Raw genomic sequence first — 27,921 nt, 5'->3', positions numbered from 1 at the left:
ATGCTCAAGGCCTGTAGCTGATATCACCAGACTCTGAATGGGAAAATGGAAGACCCCGGACCAAGGACCCACCTTAAAGCTTAAAGTACATCACCATTGAGTCTCTTCTTGCACTTGTTTTAGAGAAAAGTTTGCTTCCCGACCCGTAGTCTATTTATGTTTCCCATCCTACCAGATACACCCTTACATTTTCAGAGGAACCCGTTGACTTCTTTAGCCAATAGGATCCAATGTCATCTAAGCAAACATGTTCCATAGCAATAGAATACGTGTGATGGGAAGGCCTTGCCTTGCTTCTGCTTGTTGAGTTGTATCATTTGCAATGTAGGTTAAAAACGTTATCATACACTGGAAGTGACCCGCCTTAATCTTATAAGGATCTAACAGCAAATTTACAACCGCACAACATAATAATTCTTTACTTTAACAGGGATTTTAATGTCTAGGAAAAAAAAATAATAGCAGATTGAATTTATTCCTTAGAGAAAGAGATGGCCGTGTCTGAAGGCAGCCTTGCAAGTCCTCCCAGCTAAATACAAATTAAAAGACAAGTAGTGGAGCTATGGGAACCAGCATGTTAAAAAGAATAAGTGGCTGAACGAAATCATTCATTATATTAATAAATGCACTTACTGCTAAGCGAATGTGACAGTCACAAAAGCAAACACGAGGGCCTGCTGAGAAATCTCTCGCTATAAGCCCACTCTGTTGTTTAAGTAAATCGCTTCTACGCAGCTTTAAAAAAAGGGGACAATTACAGTTTTCATTTTTGGCTTTTACCCTGGGTGATTGGAGAAAGCACGCCATTCATTTGGCTAAAATGCAGAGGCTGGCCCGGGCAGCAACTTATTAAACGCAAGCGAGCGTTCTCATGCATTCGCAAACAAACAGGAGTCGGATTGTGCTGAGAAGGCAATCGGGTCTGTGCATAAATTCAGTTAATTTGAAGAAACCTCCTTCATATACCCCTGTGGCTTGTTTAAAGGGGAACAGTCCTTGAAAAAAAATGTGGCATTCATGAAGGGCAGGTGAGGGGATACACATAGGTGGCCAATCTATGGTGCCTTTAGGACATAGAGTGCAACTAGCAGTGGGCGCCTTTATGGTATAGAGTGCAACTAGCAGTAAGTGCCTTAAGGACATAGAGTGCAACTAGCAGTGGGTGCCTTTATGATATAGAGTGCAACTAGCAGTAAGTGCCTTAAGGACATAGAGTGCAACTAGCAGTGGGTGCCTTTATAATATAGAGTGCAACTAGCAATGGGTGCCTTTATAATATAGAGTGCAACTAGCAGTGGGTGCCTTTATAATATAGAGTGCAACTAGCAGTGGGTGCCTTTATGATATAGTGTACAACTAGCAGTGAGTGCCTTTATGACATAGAGTGCAACTAGCAGTGAGTGCCTTTATGATAAAGAGTGCAACTAGCAGTGGGTGCCTTTATAATATAGAGTGCAACTAGCAGTGGGTGCCTTTATGACATAGAGTACAACTAGCAGTGGGTGCCTTTATATTATAGAGTGCAACTAGCAGTGAATATATTTATGACATACAGTACAACTAGCAGTGGGTGCCTTTAGGACATAGAGTGCCACTAGCAGTGAGTACAACTAGCAGTGGGTGCCTTTAGGATATAGAGTGCAACTAGCAGTGAGAATGCAACTAGCAGTGGGTACCTTTATGATATAGAGTGAAACTAGCAGTGGGTGCCTTTATGATATAGAGTGCAACTAGCAGTGGGTGCCTTTAGGATATAGAGTGAAACTAGCAGTGGGTGCCTTTATGACATAGAGTGCCACTAGCAGTGAGTACAACTAGCAGTGGGTGCCTTTATGATATAGAGTGAAACTAGCAGTGGGTGCCTTTATGATATAGAGTGCAACTAGCAGTGGGTGCCTTTAGGATATAGAGTGCAACTAGCAGTGAGTGCCTGAAATCAGGCCGTCGGTTTGACCATTGGCTGCGTCAGTGAAAGGCCCTAAATGCTTGGCTGAAAGTACAGAAGAACTAAATGGCTGTTTGAGGGACTTATATCACTTCCAGCTATTTCTAATGAAATCATATTAACCTTCTAAGTCTTCTGTTAGGACTTCAATTTAGGGCCCTATGCTGTTTAAGGTGGGTCACCGAGACCCTCTTTAGAAAAGTCAAATGATGTCAATTCAGGTGAATAATGAATTCTAAACCAATCATTATGGATTGTGAGTCTCAAACTTCCCTTCGCTCCCCTGAGAAACCATGATATATACCAAGATTATTATTTCATGCTTGTTGCTGCCCCTATCGCAGTTAGAAGTTGGATGTAATAATGCTCTGCTTGTATTCAGGTCAGTTGTGACCCCGTCTGCTATGGAACTGACTATGTGAAGAGGAAAGACAAGATTAGAGCAGGTTTCCTTCCCTTCATAGGAAATATCTCAATTACCCATGTGAAATGATAGAAATAGCATTATCTGTGTCGATGGCTACACTGGATTATAATGACTAACGTATTCAAATGTACAAAAAAGGCAATATCCATGGCACAGAGAAGATCTACTGGATGGGACCCACCATCTGCTCTCTCTTTTGCTTATCATTTAACTAAAGGTAATCAACTAATCAACCTATCAACGTATATTCTGCATTGCCGCAAATCCCTTTCTAAACCCCTGTGTCCCTTTTGCAAATGTAAAGGGGTGAGCGGCCCAGTCCCCTATACAGGCCCATAGGTTGTTGCATTAACTGTTGGGGTGAATATTTTTTAACTGGTGAAAATGTTCCGCAGTAGTGATGAGCTAGTTGACCTGAAACCCACAGGAGCATGGGATTTACCAATGGTTTAGCCAAGTTCTTGCCAAGGTGAACCCCAATTGGTGCAGGTGGCGAGTTAAACTTCATGGCCTTCCCCTTCGGTGATGCAATTGTGCCGACCCCTTCCCTGTGGTGGTTCATCGCACCCATATATCTGAGGGGAGCTGGGTCAGATGTGGGTGATAAAGTAGAATAGAACTTCCGGCTGGGTCAGCACGTAGTGGGTTTGGTCTGAAAAATGTCTGATTTAAACATCAATACTCCACGAAAAGCAACAGTGCCCCTAGTGGTTATAAATAGATGGTGTTGTTCCTATTGATAGCATTCTTCTGACTTGCCCCCTTCAAGGGCTCATTTATAAAGGTGCAAAGGGTTTTTTTTCCATAATGCACCCCACTAACTCCCTTCCTTGCACCCAGGTCTTAAAAAAACTCTTTTAGTATGGATCATTGTCAATGGCAACATGCAACTCTATGTACTCCATCTTGAAGGCACCTCCATATGTAATAAAAGGCACTAAGTTTGCCCAGTAGCAGTAACCGAAGCGAAAGCTTTTTTCCCACAAGCGATCAGACTCCTCGACTCACTGCCTGTCCTCCCACTACATTCCAGACACACCTGAACTGTGAAACTTAACTTTGTGAACTGTTCATTTATTTGCACAATTCTAAAGGTTTACACATGTCTATAGCCAATTTCTGCCAATATATTGCACATTTCATAATGTTTACATATTTATTGTGTATTCTAAGTGCCTTTTTGTGATATGTACCAGCTGGAGCCACGTCGTCTCGTCTCACTGTCTATTCTTATACTGCTGAGATGACAATAAAGTTTACTTTGACTTTCACTATGGGTTACTGCCCCTGGGCAAACTTAAAGGGATACTGTCATGGGAAAAAACATTTTTTTCAAAATGAATCGGTTAATAGTGCTGCTCCAGCAGAATTCTGCACTGAAATCCATTTCTCAAAAGAGCAAACAGGTTTTTTTATATTCAATTTTGAAATCTGACATGGGGCTAGACATTTTGTCAATTTCCCAGCTGCCCCAAGTCATGTGACTTGTGCTCTGATAAACTTCAATCACTCTTTACTGCTGTACTGCAAGTTGGAGTGATATCACCCCCTCCCTTCCCCCCCCCCCCAGCAGCCAAACAAAAGAACAATGGGAAGGTAACCAGATAGCAGCTCCCTAACACAAGATAACAGCTGCCTGGTAGATCTAAGAACAGCACTTAGTAAAAACCCATGTCCCACTGAGACACATTCAGTTACATTGAGAAGGAAAAACAGCAGCCTGCCAGAAAGCATTTCTCTCCTGAAGTGCAGGCACAAGTCACATGGCCAGGGGCAGCTGGGAAATTGACAAAATGTCTAGCCCCATGTCAGATTTCAAAATTGAATATAAAAAAATCTGTTTGCTCTTTTGAGAAATGGATTTCAGTGCAGAATTCTGCTGGAGTAACACTATTAACTGATGCGTTTTGAAAAAAACATGTTTTCCGATGACAGGATCCCTTTAAGGTGGCCATACACAGACAGATTAAAGCTGCAGATATTGGTCCTTTAGATTCAGCAGCTTATCTGCCCATGTGTGGGGGCTCCCGACGGGTCCTCCTGATCAATATCATGCCAAAAATCGGGCAGATTTTTGGTATGATCCAGGACCACATTGGCTAGTTGATGCTGTCCTGCGACCCGTCGAAGCCCATTCGTAGTATTGTAATCTGATCGTTCATCCAATATTGCCCAGCCGTTAGTGAGCATATCGGGTTAAGATCCGCTCGTTTGGCGACCTTGAGTGCCGTTTATTCCATAATCACCTAAATTTGCCCAGGAGCAGTAACCCATGGTAACCAATAAGATGCTTGCATTGAAACAGGAGACTAGTAAATTATACCTGCCGATTGGTTGCTATGGGTTACTGCCCCATGGCAAACGTAGTGCCTTTAATTGCATAAAGAGTTTTTTTCTGACAAGCATCTTGACTGTACTTGAATATTGGGTCCATGAATGAAATGCCTTAACGTTCCCGCTAGGGATGAAACCAATCCAGGATTCGGTTCGGGATTCTGCCTTTTTTCAGCAGGATTCAGATTCGCCTGAATCCTTCTGCCCGCCAAACTGAATGCGAATTCGAAGGGGCAGGGAGGGAAATCGTGTGACTTTTTGTGACAAAACAAGAAAGTAAAAAATGTTTTCCCCTTCCCACCCCTAATTTGCATATGCATTCAATTCGGTATTTGGTCGAATCTTTTGCGAAGGATTAGGGGGTTCGGCCAAATCCAGAATAGTGGATTCGGGGCATCCCTAGTTCACATACCTCGCATGCTAATAGTCAGGCAGCTGTATATTTATATAGTACAGAAGGGTCTGTGCATTTTTTTTTTGGAGCCGCGTGCGCCTTGCCAACGCTGTACAAATATTATTATAATTATTACCGTTATTATATTTGCTTTCTTCCCTGCCTTCCGCACCATTGTCCAGAAACAAACACAAGATTATTTAGCGGCAATAACAAGCTGACCTTTGTGTGCATTTTTTCACATGCTGTCAAGCTTATTACAGGGAAGGACCTAATCCAAATTCACAAAAGCTTATTACATTTATAAAAATAAAAAAAAACCCTACTTTTTGTTGTGCACTTTAGTAGGAGTAAAAGGCAAGTGGCGTTTATTGTGCCAGTGTGTGCCTTTTCCTCCTCCTGCCTTCCCATTTCGGGTGCGAGTTCTATTCTAGAATTCTGGCCTCCCTCCATTAAAAAAAAAACATTAAAATTAGAATTCTTGCACCCAATATGGTAAATTGTATGCGTTGGTTGGTTAAAGGGTTTGTGGGCTCCCCGTGTCCTCACTTGACAAGGAACAATAAGGAGGCCCAGGGATCGGCGGCAGAACGGAGCAGAAAGTGGCAATACACAGACAATGCAAATCCTCCGTGCAGCGCCGGTGATTGCGAGGGGACGAGTCGGCCCATTCATGCAAAGAGCTAATCCCGGGTTACCAGCAATGGCCACGTTCCTTTCTTTTATTTTACTTTATTTTCTGCTGTACCCAAGTGGGCGGACACAAAGCCAAGAGCAGGTGGACCACCAGCTGCAGGACCTGGACCCAATATTAAGATCCAACAATAAGGAAAATAATGGAGGCAAAATAACTCGCTCGCACCCTCCAGGGTTATATTTAGTTTGATTTTTGCCACACAGCGCCAGCCAGGAACACTGAGTTGACAAAGATTGTGCTATGAATTTTTCTACAAAAGTTTGCTAATGAAGAGAGGCAGAACGGGTTCCCTGAGTTCTTGTTATATGTGCTGGCTGTGATTGGACAAAAACTGTCTCTTTAGGATGAAGGTTTTCCAGAATTTCTGGGCCCCAATTTTATGGTTCAACATATGCCAATAAAAGAGATATAAACCAACAATAGGGCAAGTTGTATCTTGCCCCAAGTGCATTGCAGTGATTTGCAACTCTTTGTGCTCCTAGAACGGGTCCAACTGGTGGCACCTCACTCTGGACATTGCGTACAGCAGGGGCATATGGGCATCTCCTGGATAGACTGTAGTTGGCACTTCATTCAGAAGCAAGCTGGGGACACAAGGCAGTTAATTATAGGGCTTTTCTGCTCTTTCTGCACTTTGTGCTGGTTTTAAATCTGGATCAAGGTGCAGAGTACAGCTTTACTACAGGTGCAAGTGCTCCATTTCTGTGCTCCAGAACTTGGGCTTCTGAACTTGGACTTCTTTGTACATAAGCCCTATGGTCCCCTATTCTCAGCCTGAATGACCCACTTTTCCACTTCACCGAGCCCCTCATTCAGCATCAGACTTGGGGCCCAGGACCCACAGTGCCTGCAGCCTCAAGCCCCTCCCCCCCACACCATCCTCTGGGCCCCCCAGCCACCCCCGAGTCCTCCAACCTCTGAACTTTTTCCGGCATGTCAGGAGGGAGATTAGGAGAGGGAGTGCAAGGAGTGGATCTGGGCCTGTGGGGCCCAAAAGAGTTTTCCCGTTGTCCTGCCGGCCCAGTCCAACCCTGCCCAGTCCAACCCTGCCCTCATTCATTGGAGCATCATAGATGGACTATCACTGCCCTGGTGGAGTTTGGGTGCATGTTTTCTCATAAGAATTAATTATAGCCAAAGGGAATGTGGTTGTGTTCTTCTCAACTAATTTATCAAAGAATTATTTGTGATTCCCTAAATGTCACACAAGAGGCTTTTAAAACCTCCTACAAAGGCTGGGTGAGAGTCATCAAAATGGCAGAAGAGTCAGTCATCAGGTTGGTGCCAGATGTTCTCAGGAAAAATCACCTATGATCAATGCGGCTCTTATAAACTTTGTTGGCACTCATGGACAGAAAAAGCTAAAGGCCAGTACTAGCCCTTATACTGGGACTGCCACAAAGCTTATTAAAGGTAAAGACTCTAAAGACTTTTGTAGTACATTTAGGCCACAGCTTTCATTAGGTGAATATTACACATTGGAAAAACCACCATACACATTATGCTTGTTGTTACACATTGAGCAGACACAAAGGGAATAGTGACAGTGAGGGGCCTCCTGCCCATGGAAAAGGCCAAAGTAATGAACTACTTGCCCCCTGTGGTTTAACTCACATAATTTTGCCCCCCGGAAGTTTTATAGCTCCCAAAGAATGAATAGAAGCCTATCAAACTAACTGGATATATTCACAGGAGAAGCTGCAGTTAGCAAAATTCTAGGGTTCATCCCACCCTCTTCCTTGTAGCCCACCCCAGGGATAATCTTCCCCTATACCGTGAGCTTGGCCAAGTAGCTATGACCCTGCCTCTCTGGGAGTAAGACCTTTGTTCTCTCACTACAGGGGTGTATGTTTCAGTTGTTAGTGGCCAAGCTATGCTGCCCCTAGATACTTGCACTTCATGTTATTTTATATTTTTAGTGATATCTGAGATAGCAGTTGAGAAGTGCCAATGCCAGTCTTTTGATAATGCAGGAGGTGTATAGTCAGTCTGGGATGCTCATCTGAATCCCTGGTAGTATCTACAGCTGCTTTTATCTCAGGAACCAGAAAATGGATGTAAACAGATATCTGCTCAGCACTTTACATTTCCATGCATTTCCTCTTTGGGTTAGATACCCTAACTCATGCTCGGGGAGACCTGTGCTTTCTTTCTCTGCTGGTGCCCAGTATATTTTTTGCTGCCTTTTGCCTAGATCAGTATTATATATAAATAAATGATGATGATGTGCCAGTTGAGTGTGAAAGAAAGAATAAAGCGGCACATATTTTTTGATTTATACTATATGGGTCTCCGAGAATCCTGCTGGGATGTCCTAGACCTTCTCTTTTTTTTTAACTCAGGTGAGATTTTTATTTGGTACAAGCAATTACACACACAGGTATAACAAACCTTACATTAGCATACATAATTGACAGGTCTTAAAATGTAACCGTGATAAGGCAAATTCAGAAAAAACAAGTTATCCATGTCTCAGAACATCCTGTAAACATGTCAGTTTATACATTCTCCAGAATCCACAGCTGCCATACTTTCATATACTGATCAGAGGTATTGTTACGCTTAGCAATTAATTGTTCTACATTACACATGTTTTGGACCGATTTTTCCCAGTCCGCATAGAGAGGGGGAAGTGGAGATTTCCATACCTGGGCAATGAGTCTACGCGCCTGAAATAGAATTTTGTGAAGTATTTTTTTCGCTGGGCGAGTCAACTGAGTAGGTGGGTCCATACCTAAGATATACCACTTGGGGTCAAGCGGGATCTCAAAACCCAGGATGGTGGTAATACGTTTTTGTATCCCAACCCAGTACTCCTGTAATATAGGGCATGACCAGAACGTGTGCAGTAAAGTTCCCTCCCCAGCATTACACCTAATACAAATATCCGGAATATCAGGATTGACCTTGTGCAGCCGAGATCGTGTATAGTACGCTCTGTGTATCAAGTACAGTTGTAAAATTCTATACTTATATATGGGGGAAATAGATAGAGGGGTTAACATAGACATTCTCTTTAATCAAAAACATGGCTGCCTTGAACATTCTAATTGTCTCAGAGGGAAGAGTTGTGCTTCACTATATTATATCTCTCTACTTCTTTCCTGGAACATAAACAGCAGTCCCACTTTGCTTTATGGTAGATAAACATTCAGAGTAATAATCTCACTTAGAAGTAAGAGTAAAGAAGCCACGAGAGTGAGCAAAAAGAATTTTTAAAATATTTGAAATCATAACCCCCCCATTAAAAATATATCAAATTTAATAAGAAGAACTATTGTCCTGACGAGGTTAAATCCAGTGTTTTTTGAACCCTGGTGCTCAGATTTCTTTCTCTCCATTCTGATGGCTGTGGGTAGCAAGACATTCAGAAGAGAACAAAAGAAAGATAAAAAAAAAAAAACCAAAGCGATTTGAAACCTCCTAACGGAGCTATTAACGTGAGTCTTGGGAAAGCACTTACTGTAAGAGGAGCGGGTTTTTTTTGGCCTGAATTAAGGGGCACAGAGGCTTGTTTTTATAAACAGGCAAATGACTCAGCTGGTATTCTCAGCTGGCGGCCTTTCAATTATTATTATAACCGAGCCACCTGCTGGAGCCTTCCATATTTCTGCAGCAAAATAAATTGCGACTGGTTATGTGCCCCATCTCTGCTCTAGAAACACAAGAACAAAAGTTGTGTGTTTTTTTATTACGAGTACACAAGGCTCTGATATCCATCTAACCAGCCTTTAGTTCTTGTACATGTAACAATATCATTCATTGCTGGTTTTTTTCCTGAATTTGGTGAAATTCCCTTGTTTCTGGGTTCTAATTGACACATAGGGATACCCATGTATCAACCAACTCCCACTCCTGTTCTATGTAGCACATCTGGGTGCAAGGAGCAACCTCATGAGGTGCAACAAACAGGGTGTTTGCACTTGTTTATGAATATTTATGAGCTCTAGGTATTTGTTACATTTATTAAAGGACTAACACCCCAGTGATGGCATAAAGCAACCATTTATTGCCGAAAACACAATCATGAATGAAACAACTGCTTTCGCCTTTAGTTTTAGGAGTGAGTCTGCACTCGGTCAACTGCTTACGGCTTTAAGCCTACACAGAAAGTGTGGTGGAAATATATATCAAGGGGCAAGATGGTAAAAAAGGACAAATGTGGGAAAGGGAGACAAGATGGAGACAGAAAAGCAAGACGTGGAAAGTAGGACAGGATGGTAACAGTAAAGTAAGACAGAAACAGTGTGGCAAAATGAAGACAAAAGAAGATTATATCAGTAGAGTAAAATGGTAACACTAGAACAAGATGGCAAGAGTTGAGTAAAAAAGAAGCAGTAGAGCAAGAGGTCAGTAGAGAAACATAGAGACAGCAGAATAAGATGTAACACTAGACCAAGATGGCAAGAGTTGAGTAAAAAAAACAGTAGAGCGAGATGTCATTAGAGAATCATAGAGAAAGTAGAGTAAGATGATTACACTAGACCAAGATGGCAAGAGTTGAGTAAAAACGAAGCAGTAGAGCAAGATGTCTGTAGAGAAACATAGAGACAGCAGAGTAAGATGGTAACACTAGACCAAGATGGCAAGAGTTGAGTAAGAAAAAACAGTAGAGTGAGATGTCATTAGAGAATCATAGAGAAAGTAGAGTAAGATGATTACACTAGACCAAGAGGGCAAGAGTTGAATAAAACATAAGCAGTAGAACAAGAGGTCAGTAGAGAAACATAGAGGCAGTAGAGTAAAATGGTAACACTAGACAAAGATGGCAAGAGTTGAGTAAAAAAGAAGCAGTAGAGCAAGAGGTCAATAGAGACAGTAGAGTGAGATGGTAACACTAGACCAAGATGGCAAGAGATGAGCAAAAAAAAGAAACAGTAGAGCAAGATGTCTGTAGAGAAACATAGAGACAGCAGAGTAAGATGGTAACACTAGACCAAGATGACATGAGTAGAGTAAAAAGAAGCAGTAGAGGAAGATGTCAGTCAGTCGAGAAACATAGAGACAGCAGAGTAAGATGGTAACACTAGGCCAATGTGGTGTATGAAGTCAGCATTAGGCCAAGATGGAAAGAGCAGGCAAGATAAGGACAGTAGGGTAAAATAGAGAGGAAAGAGCATTGTAGCATTAGTAAGGCAAGATGGTGGCAGTAATTTGGGAACAGCAGGGTGAGATAGAAACAGTAGTGCAAGATGGAAACAGTAGGCCAAGATCCTATAACAAGATGGAGAACAAAAGAAGGGCAACATGGCCTTAATATTATTACTGTATTCAGGGCCGTATTTACATAGTGGATGCCCCTAGGCCCACTGCCGTTCGGCGCCCCTGTCCCCTCCCCTTTATTCATGCAATTTTTGTCATCTGGACTGGAGCAATGGGGATTGGCGCCCAGGAAATAAAAAATCAATTAAAAATGATTGTATCTTCAGTGCATCCTCAGTGTTTTTGAATCAATGTGGTGTGGTTAGGCAGTATGCCGCCCCCCTAAAATCCTGCCACCCTAGGCCCGGGCCTAGGTGGCCTTTCCACAAATCCAGGCCTGACTGTATTAAACCAACAGCTGAAGGCCATAGTGAGACACTGCTATTTCATACATAGAATAGGGTCCATCAACCCCCTCTCCACAAGGAGACCAGCTCTACAGTTTGGGAGCCTCTTGTTACATATCACTAAACATAAACCTCCATTTTCTATAATCCATTCATGATTGGCAATTAGACATGACAGTCCCCTCCATAACGGCAGCTCTACGTGTTTAATTTAACAATAATCCTTCACTCCTCACTATCCCTGGTACCAGGCAGTTCAAGGAAAGGGCAAGAATGCAGCTAATGCCCCGAAGTCGGGGAAATTCACCATACAATTAACTTGTAGGATGGTGTAAACTATGGTCACACCCCGCTCTTTATTTTATTTTGTTTTTTTGGTGATTTTTTCACAATTATTTTGAAGCAACTGAACTTCAATCCTGCGATTTAAACGGTTTGTCTGTTGCTATGGCCACTGACCTTAGCAACCAGACAATGGATTGAATGTGAGACTGGGAGGTTAATAAGAGAACAGCAGAAGAGAAAGTGAAATTACATAAAAATATAGAATTCTAGCCTCAAAATGAATCAATTTTATAATGGGCAGAAATCGTGGAACCAGCCAACAGATACTAAAATAAATACCAGCTGTATTTGGTATTTTTAAAAAACAAATAAAGGTATTTATCAATCTATGTTTTTTTCCTCAACCCAATACAAAATAAAATAATGACCAACTGCAAAATAATTTAGATGACTTTGATTCATAAGATACATATAGACAGAGAAATGTATGTATTCTATAATCTGAAAACTAGAAGAAACTGGACATTTCCCAGTGTTTATTTATCACTATTTCTAATATATATTATATATACATTATTATATATTGTATATAATATATTATATATTATATTGTATATATTAATTATTGGTTTTGGCCCAGTGAAGGTTCAGTTGTCAGCTGCCGAATTCTAAAGAATTTGATTTTGGGCAAAAGTGAGTAAAAATCTAATTTTAATAGATAGTCGTGTAAATATTGGACTGGGCACTTATTGTTGCTTTATTAATGGGCAAATCTCTTTCCCAGAATTCCAGACAAATAAAAGAATTGAATCCCATTTCAACTGCTCCTTCATTAAACCATTAGAAAGAAAAAAAACCATTTAGGTTGACTTTAATATTCACAGTTAGATATTGAAAGAAGTCTCTAGTCTTTCCACAAATCAAAGATCTACAGCCTCAAGTGACCAAAAATCTATTGGCTAAACCGAGGGAAAATCTTGCATTGCTGGACGCGGCTACTGCTCTGTTGTACCCCTAAATAGCAAGGGCTCCCCCTACCCTTGGCCATGCAAGTAACCAAGTCTGCTTGAGAATGAGATTGGAATTGGTCACTTGGTGCTGCTCCATAAGGAAATGCTGATTTGCCATTAATCTGCTTGTGCCGCAGGCACCATGAGTTCAGTAGTCGGCACAGCTTTAATAGCAGTACAGCCTGCATCTGTGCCCCCCGCCCGTGCCCTGTATATGACCCGCTCAGCTGCAACACTAGTGACCTCAACTGCTTAAGCCTTAAGCTCTGCACTTGTCACCCCTTACGCTGACGGATTTAACTGTGATATGGATGGAGCTCTGCTCTCTGCCCTTCTCACTGATTGTGCTGCGCCTTGTATATATTTCCCTTATTGTTCTGTATCTGCCTGATAAACTCACAGCAACCAATCAGCACTCTGTATCCTCTACTGTAGTATCACTCATGTATTATAAGGGATAATGTACCCCCTACTGTAAATGATAAGGATATTAGAAGTCACTGAGGGGTTGTTCTGTGACCATATAAAGGCACAAGGCTGCAGGCTGAGTTATACAGGGAACTCTGAGTATCACTCTTGTATTATAAGGGATAATGTACCCCCTACTGTAAATGATAAGGATATTAGAAGTCACTGAGGGGTTGTTCTGTGACCATATAAGGACACAAGGCTGCAGGCTGAGTTATACAGGGAACTCTGAGTATCACTCATGTATTATAAGGGATAATGTACCCCCTACTGTAAATGATAAGGATATTAGAAGTCACTGAGGGATTGTTCTGTGACCATATAAAGGCACAAGGCTGCAGGCTGAGTTATACAGGGAACTCTGAGTATCACTCATGTATTATAAGGGATAATGTACCCCCTACTGTAAATGATAAGGATATTAGAAGTCACTGAGGGGTTGTTCTGTGACCATATAAAGGCACAAGGCTACAGGCTGAGTTATACAGGGAACTCTGAGTATCACTCATGTATTTTAAGGGATAATGTACCCCCTATTGTAAATGATAAGGATATTAGAAGTCACTGAGGGATTGTTCTGTGACCATATAAGGAAACAAGGCTGCAGGCTGAGTTATACAGACAATAGATAGATAAATGATAGATAGTGATGGGCGAATAAATTTGGCAGCCATGGACTTGCGGTGAATTTCCACTTTTTGTCGCCTGCGAATGTTTTCGCAAAACTGCGTTGAACAAAAAAACCGGTTGTGCATAAAAATTGTTGCGCCTTAAAATTATTCGGACACCCATTGACTTAAATGCATTTGGACTAAATAACAGCACGTATAAAAATTGTTGCTTGCGTCAAAAATTGTGGCTGGTTCGCAAAATATTTAGAGAAGCGAAACGGGACAGATTTTCCCATCACTATAGATAGAAAGAGATAGGGATAGATAGAAGTTATACATAAATAGATGTTAAGATAGAGAAGTAGATAAATGCTGGACTGATAGACAGAAGGATACACAGATGTACAGTAGATATAAATATAAATATACACATAGAGGGAAATATATATTCACCCTGACAGAGAGATGAATGAATTTAGATAGACGACAGTCTCACAACACATTGAATAGAGACATAAAGCAAATGTGAATATTCTCATAAAGCCTTGCAGTTATACAGAGAATATACTCAGCACTATAATCAGAGGGTGGGGAGAGCTCAGTGCACTCAGTGACCTACTTTCCTGCAGCTGCTTCATTCAGCTCTATATAGATATATATATATATATATATATATAAGTACAGGGAGAGCAGATGCTGCCAATTCACTCCATGAACTTCTAACCTATAAGAGTATATTAACCTCTCGCTGACCCTGCAGTATAACCTATGGGGCGTATGATTTACATGTCTATCACAGGGGCCACACTGATAAAGTAGAGCTTTGTAACTGATTCCCTCTTATTCAATTACTTCAATCTCAGCCCCTGTGTGATCTCATGCACTAATACACATCGTATTATTAACAGTTAATAACAGTACAGGTATAGGATCCCTTATCCGGAAACCCATTACCCAGAAAGCTCCGAATTACAGAAAGGCCACCTTCCATTGATAATGAAATAATTTTTAAAAACGATTTCCTTTTTCTGTGTAATAAAAACAGCAGCTTGTACTTGATGCCAACTAAGATATAATTAATCCTTATTGGAGGCAAAACCAGCCTGTTGGGTTTATTTAATGTTTATATGATTTTCTAGTAGACTTAATGTGTGAAGATCCAAATTACGGAAAGATCCGTTATCCTTGAAAACTCCAGCTCCCAAGGATTCTGGATAACAGGTCCCATACCTTTATTGATCTATTGGTTCTGCCATTTGTCACCGGCTGGAGGTTCATAAACTCAGTTATAGGGAGTCTGGTACCTATAGTAACAGTGGGTAACAAGGGGCATGTCCCTTGATAGCAGGTATAGTAGGGAGAGATGGTGCCTATAGTAACAGTGGATAATAGTCTCTGGGAAGGGAGTGTGACTGTGGGATAGCAGGTATAGTAGGGAGAGATGGTGCCTATAGTAACAGTGGGATAATAGTCTCTGGGAAGGGAATGTGACTGTGGGATAGCAGATATAGTAGGGAGAGATGGTGTCTATAGTAACAGTGGATAATAGTCTCTGGGAAGGGAGTGTGACTGTGGGATAGCAGGTATAGTAGGGAGAGATGGTGCCTATAGTAACAGTGGGATAATAGTCTCTGGGAAGGGAGTGTGACTGTGGGATAGCAGGTATAGTAGGGAGAGATGGTGCCTATAGTAACAGTGGATAATAGTCTCTGGGAAGGGAGTGTGACTGTGGGATAGCAGGTATAGTAGGGAGAGATGATGCCTATAGTAACAGTGGGATAATAGTCTCTGGGAAGGGAATGTGACTGTGGGATAGCAGGTATAGTAGGGAGAGATGGTGCTTATAGTAACAGTGGGATAATAGTCTCTGGGAAGGGAGTGTGACTGTGGGATAGCAGGTATAGTAGGGAGAGATGGTGCCTATAGTAACAGTGGATAATAGTCTCTGGGAAGGGAGTGTGACTGTGGGATAGCAGGTATAGTAGGGAGAGATGGTGTCTATAGTAACAGTGGATAATAGTCTCTGGGAAGGGATTGTGACTGTGGGATAGCAGGTATAGTAGGCAGAGATGGTGCCTATAGTAACAGTGGGATAATAGTCTCTGGGAAGGGAATGTGACTGTGGGATAGCAGGTATAGTAGGGAGAGATGGTGCCTATAGTAACAGTGGGATAATAGTCTCTGGGAAGGGAGTGTGACTGTGAGATAGCAGGTATAGTAGGGAGAGATGGTGCCCATGGTAACAGTGGGATAATAGTCTCTGGGAAGGGAGTGTGACTGTGGGATAGCAGGTATAGTAGGGAGAGGTGGTGCCTATAGTAACAGTGGATAATAGTCTTTGGGAAGGGAGTGTGACTGTGGGATAGCAGGTATAGTAGGGAGAGATGGTGCCTATAGTAACAGTGGGATAATAGTCTCTGGGAAGGGAGTGTGGCTGTGGGATAGCAGGTATAGTAGGGAGAGATGGTGTCTATAGTAACAGTGGATAATAGTCTCTGGGAAGGGAGTGTGACTGTGGGATAGCAGGTATAGTAGGGAGAGATGGTGTCTGTAGTAACAGTGGATAATAGTCTCTGGGAAGGGAGTGTGACTGTGGGATAGCAGGTATAGTAGGGAGAGATAGTGTCTATAGTAACAGTGGATAATAGTCTCTGGGAAGGGAGTGTGACTGTGGGATAGCAGGTATAGTAGGGAGAGATGGTGCCTATAGTAACAGTGGGATAATAGTCTCTGGGAAGGGAGTGTGACTGTGGGATAGCAGGTATAGTAGGGAGAGATGGTGCCTATAGTAACAGTGGGATAATAGTCTCTGGGAAGGGAGTGTGACTGTGGGATAGCAGGTATAGTAGGGAGAGATGGTGCCTATAGTAACAGTGGGTAATAGTCTCTGGGAAGGGAGTATGACTGTGGGATAGCAGGTATAGTAGGGAGAGATAGTGTCTATAGTAACAGTGGGATAATAGTCTCTGGGAAGGGAGTGTGGCTGTGGGATAGCAGGTATAGTAGGGAGAGATGGTGTCTATAGTAACAGTGGATAATAGTCTCTGGGAAGGGAGTGTGGCTGTGGGATAGCAGGTATAGTAGGGAGAGATGGTGCCTATAGTAACAGTGGGATAATAGTCTCTGGGAAGGGAGTGTGACTGTGGGATAGCAGGTATAGTAGGGAGAGATGGTGTCTATAGTAACAGTGGATAATAGTCTCTGGGAAGGGAGTGTGACTGTGGGATAGCAGGTATAGTAGGGAGAGATGGTGCCTATAGTAACAGTGGGATAATAGTCTCTGGGAAGGGAGTGTGACTGTGGGATAGCAGGTATAGTAGGGAGAGATGGTGTCTATAGTAACAGTGGATAATAGTCTCTGGGAAGGGAGTGTGACTGTGGGATAGCAGGTATAGTAGGGAGAGATGGTATCTATAGTAACAGTGGATAATAGTCTCTGGGAAGGGAGTGTGACTGTGGGATAGCAGGTATAGTAGGGAGAGATGGTGCCTATAGTAACAGTGGATAATAGTCTCTGGGAAGGGACTGTGACTGTGGGATAGCAGATATAGTAGGGAGAGATGGTGCCTATAGTAACAGTGGATAATAGTCTCTGGGAAGGGAGTGTGACTGTGGGATAGCAGGTATAGTAGGGAGAGATGGTGCCTATAGTAACAGTGGATAATAGTCTCTGGGAAGGGAGTGTGACTGTGGGATAGCAGGTATAGTAGGGAGAGATGGTGCCTATAGTAACAGTGGGATAATAGTCTCTGGGAAGGGAGTGTGACTGTGGGATAGCAGGTATAGTAGGGAGAGATGGTGCCTATAGTAACAGTGGATAATAGTCTCTGGGAAGGGAGTGTGACTGTGGGATAGCAGGTATAGTAGGGAGAGATGGTGCCTATAGTAAACAGTGGATAATAGTCTCTGGGAAGGGAGTGTGACTGTGGGATAGCAGGTATAGTAGGGAGAGATGGTGCCTATAGTAACAGTGGGATAATAGTCTCTGGGAAGGGAGTGTGACTGTGGGATAGCAGGTATAGTAGGGAGAGATGGTGTCTATAGTAACAGTGGATAATAGTCTCTGGGAAGGGAGTGTGACTGTGGGATAGCAGGTATAGTAGGGAGAGATGGTGCCTATAGTAACAGTGGGATAATAGTCTCTGGGAAGGGAGTGTGACTGTGGGATAGCAGGTATAGTAGGGAGAGATGGTGTCTATAGTAACAGTGGATAATAGTCTCTGGGAAGGGAGTGTGACTGTGGGATAGCAGGTATAGTAGGGAGAGATGGTATCTATAGTAACAGTGGATAATAGTCTCTGGGAAGGGAGTGTGACTGTGGGATAGCAGGTATAGTAGGGAGAGATGGTGCCTATAGTAACAGTGGATAATAGTCTCTGGGAAGGGAGTGTGACTGTGGGATAGCAGGTATAGTAGGGAGAGATGGTGTCTATAGTAACAGTGGATAATAGTCTCTGGGAAGGGAGTGTGACTGTGGGATAGCAGGTATAGTAGGGAGAGATGGTGTCTATAGTAACAGTGGATAATAGTCTCTGGGAAGGGAGTGTGACTGTGGGATAGCAGGTATAGTAGGGAGAGATGGTGCCTATAGTAACAGTGGATAATAGTCTCTGGGAAGGGAGTGTGACTGTGGGATAGCAGGTATAGTAGGGAGAGATGGTGCCTATAGTAACAGTGGGGATTAATTGCAGCCCAGAAGGTGTCAGCTATATATAAACAGAAGATAATAATGATAATAATAAGACAGTCTGTGAGGGGAGTGTGAATGCTGGGTTACAAGTATGAAGCATACAGTACTATGAGATACAATACATGGAATACTTGTAATTGTTCATATATCACCAGTAATAACAAAGATCTTTATCTGCAGGGGAGCAATATTGGTAACACATAAAACCTTCAATAACCAACACCCGGGTACTTAGTAGCGTCTGGCTGTGAAACAGTAATTCAGTGGAAATGGCAGGATACCTGTTAGTAAAGCCTTAATAACCTCTGAGATGAGCGAGTGTGAAAATCTTCACGTTACTTTAATTCTCAGTAAGTTAAAGACAGAAGAAAAGAAATAATAAAAAGCTGCTGGAGAGAACTGAAGCTGCTTCTACACGAGGCCCCCCAGGTCTCCTAGTAAATAAATCTCTGCTGGAGTTGGTGCCATGTAGAGTTCTATGGTTTTATGGTCACATTAAGGCATTAAATGTTTTGGGACCTGTTATCCAGAATCCTCAGGACCTGGGGTCTTCCAGATAACGAGTCTTTACGTAGTTTAGATTTTCATTAGTGATGGGCGAATTTATTCGCCAGGCGCGAATTCTGAGAAGGGAAACGTGCAAATTCACCCATCACTAATTTTCATACCTTAAGTCTACTAGAAAATCATGTAAAGATTAAATAAACCCAATAGGTTGGTTTTGCCTCCAATAAGGATTAATTATATCTTAGTTGGGATCAAGTACAAGCTACTGTTTTATTATTACACAGAAAAATGAATTTTTAAAAATTATTTGGATAAAATTGAGTCTATGGGAGACGGCCTTTCAGTAATTCAGAGCTTTCTGGATAACGGGTTTCTAGATAATAGATGCCATACCTGTATATCTTTGATCAAATTTTTTGGACCAGCCTGTGCTATTCTAGCTGTACGACAAGCCCCATTCTGTATAATCAAGTGGGGGGGCTTCTGAGCAGAATCGAAAAAGAATTCAAGAGCAGCTGAAGGGCATTAGACAAGACAAGTCAATAATGCACTGGGCTTTGCCACCTTTAAAGAAAGTTTTAAATGTGCATTACACCTTTAAATGAACTTTTAGTATGATGTAGACAATTTGCAGTCGGTCGTCATTTTTTATCTTTCGTGGTTTTTCAGTTATTTTAGCTTTTTTCTCAGTAGCTCTCCAGTCTGGTGTTTCGGCAACTCTCTGGTTGCTAGGGTCTTGTTTACCCTAGCAACCAGGCAGTCATTTGCATAAGAACCTGGAGTAGGGTTTTAAATTGGAAGATAAGCAATAAAAATGAATAATAAATACATCACAAAGAGTAAAAAGTTTTTTTGGCTGCCAGGGTCAGTGACCCCTGGAAAGAGGCAGAAAAGGAAAAATAATTCTATTTATATATATATATTTATGGCTTGCATTAAATCCTCGCCGGTGTGAAAGGGTTAACGCGAGGGCGGTAGTTTTCCGCGTATCGGTTACGTTAACCAGTTTCTCCCCAGCGCTTCCAGCCGCGACACAATAACACTCCCCTGATTACACGGCGAGTCAATAGTTCTCAGCTGCTCTGCAATTAAAGCAGGTAATTATATGTATGTAACGTGCCATTGATAAGTCGAGGAACTGCATTCAAAGGTGTCTCCGTATTTGTAAACAATGTCATAATTGTTCCGATGGCTAATTAAATAGCGTAGGAGGGAGCCTTTCATATAAGATCCATCATCTCATTCCTGCCAACAGCACACATGTCCCAGACGTGCGGCCGCTCTTCATTTCTTATTCTGCTGATCATGGATATGGGGGGACACACAATCATGCAGTATGGCAGCACCAACGCAACAACCCATTCCCCCCCACGTCAGTTCTGAGAATAAAGGGGCACTAATTCTGCACCAACAACCCCCAGGGAATCTGCAACTTCAAGGAGAGATACAATCCAGCAGCTGTCTCTACACGAATGGGGTCTCATCATGTTGTTAACTAAATTTGGGCTCATTTAGGTGCTTAACGGAGTGCAGTTACCCAAATCTGATCATTAGCAAACTCATCAAGACAAGTTGCATTTAGCTGCAACTGGACCAATGCAGTTCAGGATCTCTGTAAGTAAATAACCCCCATAGATATGTCAAGGAGACCATTTGGCCCAAAGCAGAGGACAAGTCCGGGCATTGTAATCGGCACTAACCTTAAAATTCAAGTCTCCAGCCGGTGAATCAAAACTCACTTGTGTCTTTTAATCCCTAATGGTTCTTTGATCAAGAAGAAATCAAGAATTTAAAGTAAAATTTAAAATTTTGCTCCTGTTTATAGATGTAACCAATCCCGTTGCTTTAAGTGGAAAGCCCCATTATATTGTTTAATTGGGTTTGTTATAGGGTCTTTAAAAAACCCTTCCTTTAGATTGCATGAAGTGTCTGAACTTTATGATAAGAGAATGATAAGAGAAGTCTAGTTTTGGGTAAAGGTGGACAAACATGGGGTGATGATCCACAGAGTGGGCCAAATAGTCTTCACCTAGTTATTTGGAGGACCTCGATGACTTGGGCAGGGAGGCCTGGCACACATGCAGGGGGCCCCTGAGGTGCCAACCCCCGATGGACCCCAGATCTCTTAGTCTGATGCTGAGTCTGATAATGTCCTGCTGGAGAGGGGGAGCAGTTAAGTCTTTCTATGGATCTCCAAAGGTCTTATTCCTTTACTGTTAACCAGCGGTCTCCAACCTTACCCTTGAGGCACATTCAAATGTAAAAAGAATTGGGGAGCAACACAAGTATGAAAAAAGTCCATGGGCATTTTATTGGCTATTTGGTAGCCCCTATGTGAACTGTCAGCCTACAGGATGTAGTAGTTTGGCAGTACATCTGGTTTTATGCAACCAACACTTGCCTTAAATCTTGGAATTCAAAACTCATCCACAGAATTGGTGTAGGGTAAAAAGATAAATATATAGGAAGGCCGGTATTTTTTTTCCAGAAAAGGTGGCAACCCCAGGTTGGTGAGTGACATGTTGCTTGCAAGCCACTGGTTGGTGATCACTGCTGTAAACCCTAACATTGCTTCTTCTATATGGGGAGCTGGAAGGATGAAAGCCAAATGGAATAAGGGGTAATTTGAGACATAGTAGAAGTTCACAGTGAGACATCTGCGGATTTGATGCAAGGCCACAAAGGCCCGGGCCTAGGGCGGCGAAATTCTAGGGGTGGCACGCCACCAAGCCGGATTGGAAACGCATCATTCCCCATGGCTATGGAGTGCACGCTAGGACTGTGAGGCCTCAAATTCCGCGCATGGAAATCCGGCCCTGAGAGCAAATGGAGAAAACTTGCAGGATACTGAATGAAAGGAGATAGGCAGAGAGAATGTGGGTACAGGCGGTGTTAGGGAAGGGGGGAAAGGGGGAAGTGTGTGGGCATACTCTTTTTGTCCCCTACCCATTCTCTAACTCAGGCGTCCCCAACCTTTTTTTTTACCCATGAGCCACATTCAAAGGTAAAAAGAGTTGGGGAGCAACACAAGCATAAATTCACCATTTGTCTAAAACATCTAAAACATATCTATAGTGCACTGTGAGTTTGCCATACCTGGGTTTCTGACAGATTGAGTTGCCTTGCCAACTCTGTCCTCTCTCTGCCAACAACATATTGGCACCTCTGAAATTCCAGCTCCAGGCGGTAAAGCTGTTCAGCTGTGAAGGATGTTCTGGTACGTTTGGGTCGATCCAGATCCAGGCCCTTCGGGAGAACAATCTCCCTGATCGTCCCTTTGGCATCTAAAAAACAGACGAGAGAGGGATGACTTAGTGATGAGACACTGATGTTCACACTCAAACTAATGATTGGTCAATGCAGTGCTGGTTGCAAAAGTGGGTTCAGAATTTCAGCAAAAAAAAAGCCTCATTCACTAAAGGTGGTTGCACCTAAATGCACTGCAGTATAGTCATGCGGACTAAAATTCCTGGGATTGCAGAAGTGGAATATTTATTGTAACAGTGACACCTTTATATACTGTATATAAGTAATCATAAAGCTCTAGGCAAGTTACCTGTATATCGTATTTGTGTTTTATGTCTGAAGCTTCTGCAGAGCATATTTCATGCCTTGTGTCTGTTTACATGCTCTCTGCCTGGTTGTGTATTTATAGAAGGCAGGCCATTCCCAAGAAGTCCCATGATTGTGTTTACAGATGCCCAGAGAAAAGCACAACATGGCAACTGCCAATCTATAAGATGAAGAAATGATTTTTACAGGTGTCGGTGCCTCAAAAGGGCTCTCAAAAGTAAGTGTAATGTGGGATAACCAATGTTCAAGACGATGAGTTGTTGTGTTACCCATCGGAATGTAGGAGCATGTCCAGGAGCATTCGCTTCATTCAGCCTATATGGCCTTTATGCTCCCCGATCTACAGAGTTTTGGAAACCTTTGCTCTATGGGCGGCATGAAAACCTTTTTAATGTTAAAGATATTGTGGAAATTCAGTTTGTTTCATCAACTCAATTGGTCTAGGATTTCTGGTTCTTCAACAACTGGGGTGCCTGAGAAGGCCTATCCTGGCCCTGGTATTTTGTATACAAAGAGACCCAAACAGACCCCAACCAGCCCTATAAATAGTGAGAGTCTATGGCATCTTACAGAAGCTCCTCTGGCATTTGCCTGAATATAAAGATTGCCAGTCCTGGGCCTGCCTACGACTTGGTAACATAGGTTCATCCTCTGTATGTTTGTCTTCTTTCTATGAAACTCTGTATAGCAGAGACATTTCAGCTTATATGGAGTAGATAGAACAAGCCATTTTGGACCCCCAAAAACCAGGATTCAGGGCCAGGATTCAGCCTTTTTCAGCAGGATTCGGGAAGGGAAATCTCTTAACTTTTTGTCACTTTATCCCGTTCCTAATTTGCATATGCTAATTCAGATTTGGATTTGTTTTGGTATGCGGCCGAATCTTTCATGAAGGATTCGGAATTCAACTGAATCCCAAATTGTGGATTCTGTGAATCCCTATATGGGACCCATTCAGAATGGAGGCACCAAGTTAATATTCAGGAGGCAACAGACGTATATAAACTCCAATTACTTTGGGTGGAATGTAATAACAGCTACTAAGTTTCCACGGCAGCCAGCCAGCAATCTATTAATCACCGGTGTGAAAAACAAGCACGGGTTAAAGACCTGGAGCTAAATTTAATTCTGGAGATGTATGGGTCCCACTGAGGCACTTGTATAGCATTTAAAGTCTGCAGGAAGAAGATTTTTGTGTCTTGAATTAGGCAAAAGCTGATAATGAGTTGTAATGGTTTCTTGCCACTCTGTCTCTCAGAAATAATAAAAAAAGCAGGTTTTAATGATAAAGATGATTGACTGGAGGCCCATATATAGAAGCACATTACACAGGGAAGGGATGTATTCAAATATATCTTATGCTACACTCTAAGGGTAAGGACACACGAGGAGATTCAGGGAGATTTTGTCGCCTGGCTACTAATCTCCTTGTCTTTTGAGCAACTATCTCCCTGAACTGCCTCAGCGTTTTTCCCCATAGGCTACAATGAAAAGTTGCCTGCCCTAATGCACACACGGTGATGCGTTTTCAATAGTTGCCCAAAGTTGCCTCAGTGAGGCAATTTCAGGCAACTATTGAAAACGCATCGCCGTGTGTGCATTAACGCAGGCAACTTTTCATTGTAGCCTATGGGGAAAAACGCTGAGGCAGTTCAGGGAGATAGTTGCTCAAAAGACAAGGAGATTAGTAGCCAGGCGACAAAATCTCCCTGAATCTCCTCGTGTGTCCTTACCCTTACATGTTCCTCTTTTGTTGATTTGGTACAACCTTATTTATTTAATCGGTACACTTACTAATGCAATTTGCTTGGACTAGCCCAGGGATCCCCAACCTTTTCAACCCGTGAGCAACATTCAGAAGTAAAAGGAGTTGGGGAGCAACACAAGCATGAAAAATGTTATTGGGCTGCCAAATAAGGGCTGTGATTGGCCATTTGGATTGTCAACCTACATTGAGACTCTGTTTGGCAGTACATCTGGTTTTTATACAACCAAAACTTGCCTCCAAGTCTGGAATTCAAAAATAAGCTCCTGGTTTGAGGCCACTGGGAGCAACATCCAAGGGGTTGGAGAACAACATGTTGCTCACAAGCTACTGGTTGGGGATCACTAGACTAGCCCATAGGATGGAGGAGTTTGGGGAGAGGTGTCATCATTCAGGACATTATTGTTCCCCCCCACCGTGCCCATAATCAAGCTGAATCTAGATGAAGGACACAATACATTCCACCAAATACCATTCCATAAAGCAAAAGCCTGACTGAAGTCAGGGAAAAGTAGGTTCCCCTCACAGTTGGGCTTCAGCCCTAGGTGGACCTGTAGGTAAATTTCCTGACTTTAGATTTCTAAGTTTCTCTGACCAAATTATAAATGCGATATCTGTATAATATTACAGCAGATTTAATTCCAAATGAATAATTTAAGCCTATGCAATGACGGGGTGGTGTTGATCTAATAACTGGAATATTATAGTTTTTTCTGCTCTTTGCTTATTTGCCTGAATTGTACATTAGCAATGTGCTCATCTTCCTCCCAGCACAGCGGGTTATTTCAGGTCGTAACTGAGTCTATTTATACTCGGCTTCTGACTCGGGACCTAGATAAAGAAAGACAGACACAAGGAGCCCTTGTTTAATGTCTGGCAAATGCACAATGAAATAGTAATGCATTAAAACTACTGTAATTACGATTAACTCTGAGTTTCACCAATCGTGGAGAAAACACTACATTAATAAATGACAAGGTCTCCCACCCTAACCAAAGCCATATTTGTATTGCCTTAAGAAATGTTACAGTGCATTAGGGAAGATATTTTAAAATGGCCTGACCAATAGCTGGACCAAGAGAGGGGACTGAAAGTCTGAAAACCTGTAATGTTATGTGTGCGTTCCATCCCTTTCCAAGATCTCAGCCTAAAAATGGCCTCAGGAAAGCCAGAGCTTAGTATGGGTGCACTTCAGAGATACTGCGCAAACTGTCGCCAGCCAGCAACCATGTTACCTGCAACTGCCTGCTGCCTTGAAGAACTTGTGGCACCGAGAAGAACATTGTGACATTACTGTGGAGCCCAATGGGTGGGAGAAGTAGACGAAGAAAGGGAAGGGTGGTGCTAAATTAATAATAGAATTCTCTCCAAGATGCAATCCAGATCCGCAGGGAAATTGATCTTTACACACTCCACTGTAGGATTCATGCCTTAGTAATGAACTTATACCACACCTACAAAATGAACCAGTTTCAGACCAAATTCTGCAGCATAATGAAACCAAAACATAGATCAGATCAGATGCAATCACCCAATGTCAAGAACAAGCCAATGAGAGGCTGAGATTCCCTAGTGTAAGTCAAATGTAACAAAGTTTGCACTGGGTCTAGTAATCCACACCAAGAAGGCAAGTAAATTCAAGCTGCTGGTTGGTGCCTATGAGTTACTAGAGCTGGTGTGGGACATTGGGCTGCTACTGAAACAATAATGATGCCTTTGTCATTGTTTGGCACAGCCCTCATCTTCTAAGTCTAGGATTCTGCCTCAAGGTGCAAAGAGTTCAATGCACCAAAGTATAAAAAAAAATCCAAAATGGTCCCATTTCATCATATATTTTGCTTATCTCCCATGCTACATAAGCTCTAATTGTATCTGCAGCTCTGGACCTTTTTATGCAGTACAAGTAGGACAAAACTTGTAAATATTCACATTTAAAAACATAAAGTATCAAGTGCTAAAAGTGCCAAAAATATTCCAAGATCATATGTTCATATATCATATGTATTCCTTGATTGGAATATTTTTGTTGGTTTGGAGCCACCAGCACATGCATTGAAATATTAAATATTGGATATAATACTGGAGGTGGTTTTGCTATTACATATTCCCAGACTAGCCTGTGCTAATAGCATGTTTAGCCACCCTTCCTCCAAGTCAAAACTAGTCTTTCACCACTGACACGTTATTGCCTCAAGACTAGAAGACTTTTCTCAAATACACACAGTTTTTCTGTATTGTGTTCTAATTTATGAAGATTTAGGTGCAGGTAGAGCTCCACTAATATCAGCTAGTTGTGCAGGGGAGCCGTGTACTTAATGCCAGAGCAGGCAGTAACTTGTACCTACAGGTGCTCTGATGAATGGAGATCATGTGGGAGCCCTGGGCCGCCTCTTACATGCCAGGTGCAATTGTATTGTAGAAGTGAAAAGATTTGCATTTCTGAACAGTGAAAACAATAATAGGGAACAAGGTGCATAAAGGGCAAAACATCTGGCTCTGGCATATAGTTGGCTTTAATTTTTATTTTTGGAGCCCTTCAGTAAATGAAGCATTGCATATACGTGGTCAGTGAGGACAGGAATGTTGGGTTAATGCATAGTTCATAACCTCTGAAAGTATCCCTGATATATTGCTTACATATCGGTGCAGAGTAAGCGCGGCAGAGCTCATGGGTACTACCATCTTCCCAATCTTCTGTCTTCTTCGGGTCCCTTCAGCAATTCACTGCACTTTTGGCTCATGCGCAGTTGCTACAAACTGGAAGACTTCTCCAACTGCGCAAGCAAGTGTTCCCTTAAAGATGAAGACCAAAGATCCAGAAGATGCTGGGCTTACTCTGCACCAATACACGAGAAATGTACAGTTTTCCGGACACTTTCAGGGGTAATGAGTAGTAGGGTAGGGTAATAGGTAAGGGCTTTTCTTATTAGGGGTGTTCAGTTCTCCTTTAAGAGGGGCTTGGATGACTTCTAGGAGAAGCATAATATCCAAGGTAATAAGAGAGAATAAGATCTATCTACACTATGTAATATAATATATTGCTGTTCATGTTATTTATTTATTCCCTTCTCTTTGAAGGCCATATACTTAAATGTTCGTACACTGAATGCCAATAGTTAACTCCATGAGAAGAGAGCAACCAGTTCTCCTCCAGCCAACACTCCAGCTCCTTTCTGCTACATTGTTTGAAGAGTCGGAATTCTCTAAACCAGCAGTGCAGAGCATAGAAAGAGATTGATCTCAGTTGCAAACACATTTGCATGTAATCTATATCCACTGAAAATATTCTACTTCTTATAAAAGAATATAGAAAAGAATTGAGAAGAGGTCCCCTTTAATCCCAGTCATACACAGGGGATATGGTTGGCTGGTCCCCACTGTTTTCAGTGATCCCCCTCAGGGGAAGATGCAGAAAAAAACTATTTCACCAAAAAAATCAGAATACCTAGGGGTCAGTATATAAGCAGCCGGCCTTGAATGTAGAACACAGAGTAACCCTGATATACTATGTGGGCAAAAATCTCTTTGATAACCCCATTGAGAAGAGTGATATCACAATAACTGCACGGGATCAAACGTATGATTTTGCTTCCTGAGCCGTCACATTACAACTGATTACAGACTACAGTCTTGTCTTTTCCACCTCGAGGATAATTTCTGTTTGCT

General features: G+C 42.2%; 1 protein-coding gene across 2 annotated transcripts in view; it reads right to left on the bottom strand.

The window, feature by feature from the left end:
* vax2.L (ventral anterior homeobox 2 L homeolog) overlaps positions 1–27,921 on the bottom strand; it is a 46,694-nt gene that overhangs the window by 3,409 nt on the left and 15,364 nt on the right. For both annotated transcript variants that reach the window (XM_018233279.2, NM_001088243.1), the window contains 1 exon segment: positions 22,014–22,201. In XM_018233279.2, the coding sequence (XP_018088768.1) occupies positions 22,014–22,201 (188 nt within the window).

Source organism: Xenopus laevis, chromosome 1L, assembly GCF_017654675.1.
Source record: "Xenopus laevis strain J_2021 chromosome 1L, Xenopus_laevis_v10.1, whole genome shotgun sequence".
NCBI classification, from domain to species: Eukaryota; Metazoa; Chordata; class Amphibia; order Anura; family Pipidae; genus Xenopus; species Xenopus laevis.
This window is presented reverse-complemented; position numbering and strand designations above follow the sequence as displayed.